At 46.4% G+C, this 1,631-nt stretch overlaps 1 protein-coding gene across 1 annotated transcript; it reads right to left on the bottom strand.

Moving 5' to 3' along the window:
• Positions 1-57: 57 nt before the first annotated feature.
• Positions 58-552, bottom strand: LOC118732692. Its single transcript, XM_036461814.1, has one exon. The coding sequence runs from the start codon at positions 550-552 to the stop codon at positions 58-60; it is 495 nt and encodes a 164-aa protein (XP_036317707.1).
• Positions 553-1,631: the final 1,079 nt, after the last annotated feature.

The following is a 1,631-nucleotide window of genomic DNA, read 5'->3' as shown; positions in this document are numbered from 1 at the left end:
ATGAAATGTAATTAAATTTATGGAATAGGAAAAACGATACGCCACATTACCCTCCTCCTAGAAACCAGATAGGGTTGCGGTAAAAGCAGGCTTAAGTCTGTCGATAGACACTTTTGCTTCCTTATTGTTGATCTTGATGACGTAATATTTGGAAGTTCGACGTAGAACATTGTAGGGGCCTTTGTAAGGAGCTGTAAGCGAGGGTCGAACTGAATCATCTCTGACGAACACCTGGCCGCAGGTTTTAATGTCGGGGTGAACAAAAACTTTCGGTGTAGTATGCCATGCCGCATCGGTCGGGCGAAGGTCATTCATAGTACGTCTGAATTCGGTGATAACGTTATGTTCGTTATTAGATGGCTTGTTCACATCGAAAAATTCGGATGGCAGTCGAAGAGTCGTACCATATACGAGTTCTGCGGGTGTTGCACTTAAATCCTCTTTAAATGTAGAGCGCAGACCGAGCAAAATTAATGGAAGATATGTTGTCCACTTGTCAGCACTATGACAGAGAATGGCCGATTTTAGTGTACGGTGCCATCCCTCCACCATTCTGTATGCTTGTGGGTGGTAAGGCGTCGTACGTAAATGGCTAACGCCCAGTCGCTGCATTAGTTGTCGAAAAAGTGCGCACTCGAACTGCCTACCGAGGTCAGTCGTAATTGTCGCAGGGACACCAAAGCGAGAAATCCAGTCGTTGGCTAAAGCCCTGGCAACCGAAGGCGCAGTGATGTCTGGGAGAGGTATGGCATCAGGCCATCGCGTAAAACGATCAATTATTGTAACACAGTAGCGATTCCCCTCTGAAAGGGGGAATGGCCCTACAATATCGATGTGAAGGTGTGCGAATCGTCCTGAGGGTATGGCACGTCGCTGTAGCGCTGTTCTGTTATGGCGGATGATCTTGCTTCGTTGACATTGTAAACAATTGCGAGCGAACTCTCTACTGTCGCGTTGCATGGATGACCAAATGAAACGTTCGGACATAAGGCGCGCCGTGGCCCTTGTGCCGGGATGTGCAAGGTCATGCGCAGAGTATAGAACATCGGCTCTAAACTTTTTTGTTATGAAGGGCCGAACCTTTCCAATTGAGCAGTCGCAGTATAACGTTTGCGAACTGTAAGGAAGAGCAAACTGTGTAAATTTAAGTGAATGAGCAGTGTTACCTGACAGCATAGCTTGCAGTAAAAGTTCCAAGTAAACTCGCGGCGCAAATTTAAATTTAACCTCAAAATAATTTCACCAAACACTTGAATGGGGGACCCATTTGCTGCAAACAAATTTATGCCGGTATCTTTAGCTCGTGCTGTCTCCGCATTAGGTGGGATCACTGATATGTCAGCGCCCGTATCAATTAAAAAATTAAGTTTCGATGACGTATCAAAAATGCGGAGCCGGTGATTTTTGACGACGTCAGGTTGTTTGCGAATACCGGATATCGTCGCAGCCGAGCAGTCCTATTGGTTTGTTGCGGTTTTTGCGAACGTACATGGTTCGCGACATTTTGTAGCTTTGTCGCCGAACTTATTATGGTACCAGCAGAAACCGTTCTTGGAAGTACTGTTTTGAGGTACCGTTTTTGAGCGTGATAGCGATCTGGCGCGTGGACGGTCCCTAACCTTAAACTGCCT

This window comes from Rhagoletis pomonella, unplaced genomic scaffold (assembly GCF_013731165.1).
Source record: "Rhagoletis pomonella isolate Grant_MI unplaced genomic scaffold, Rhpom_1.0 Rhpom_scaffold_25162, whole genome shotgun sequence".
NCBI lineage: Eukaryota > Metazoa > Arthropoda > Insecta > Diptera > Tephritidae > Rhagoletis > Rhagoletis pomonella.
Note: the sequence above shows the minus strand (reverse complement) of the source record. Positions and strands in the feature narration are given on the sequence as shown.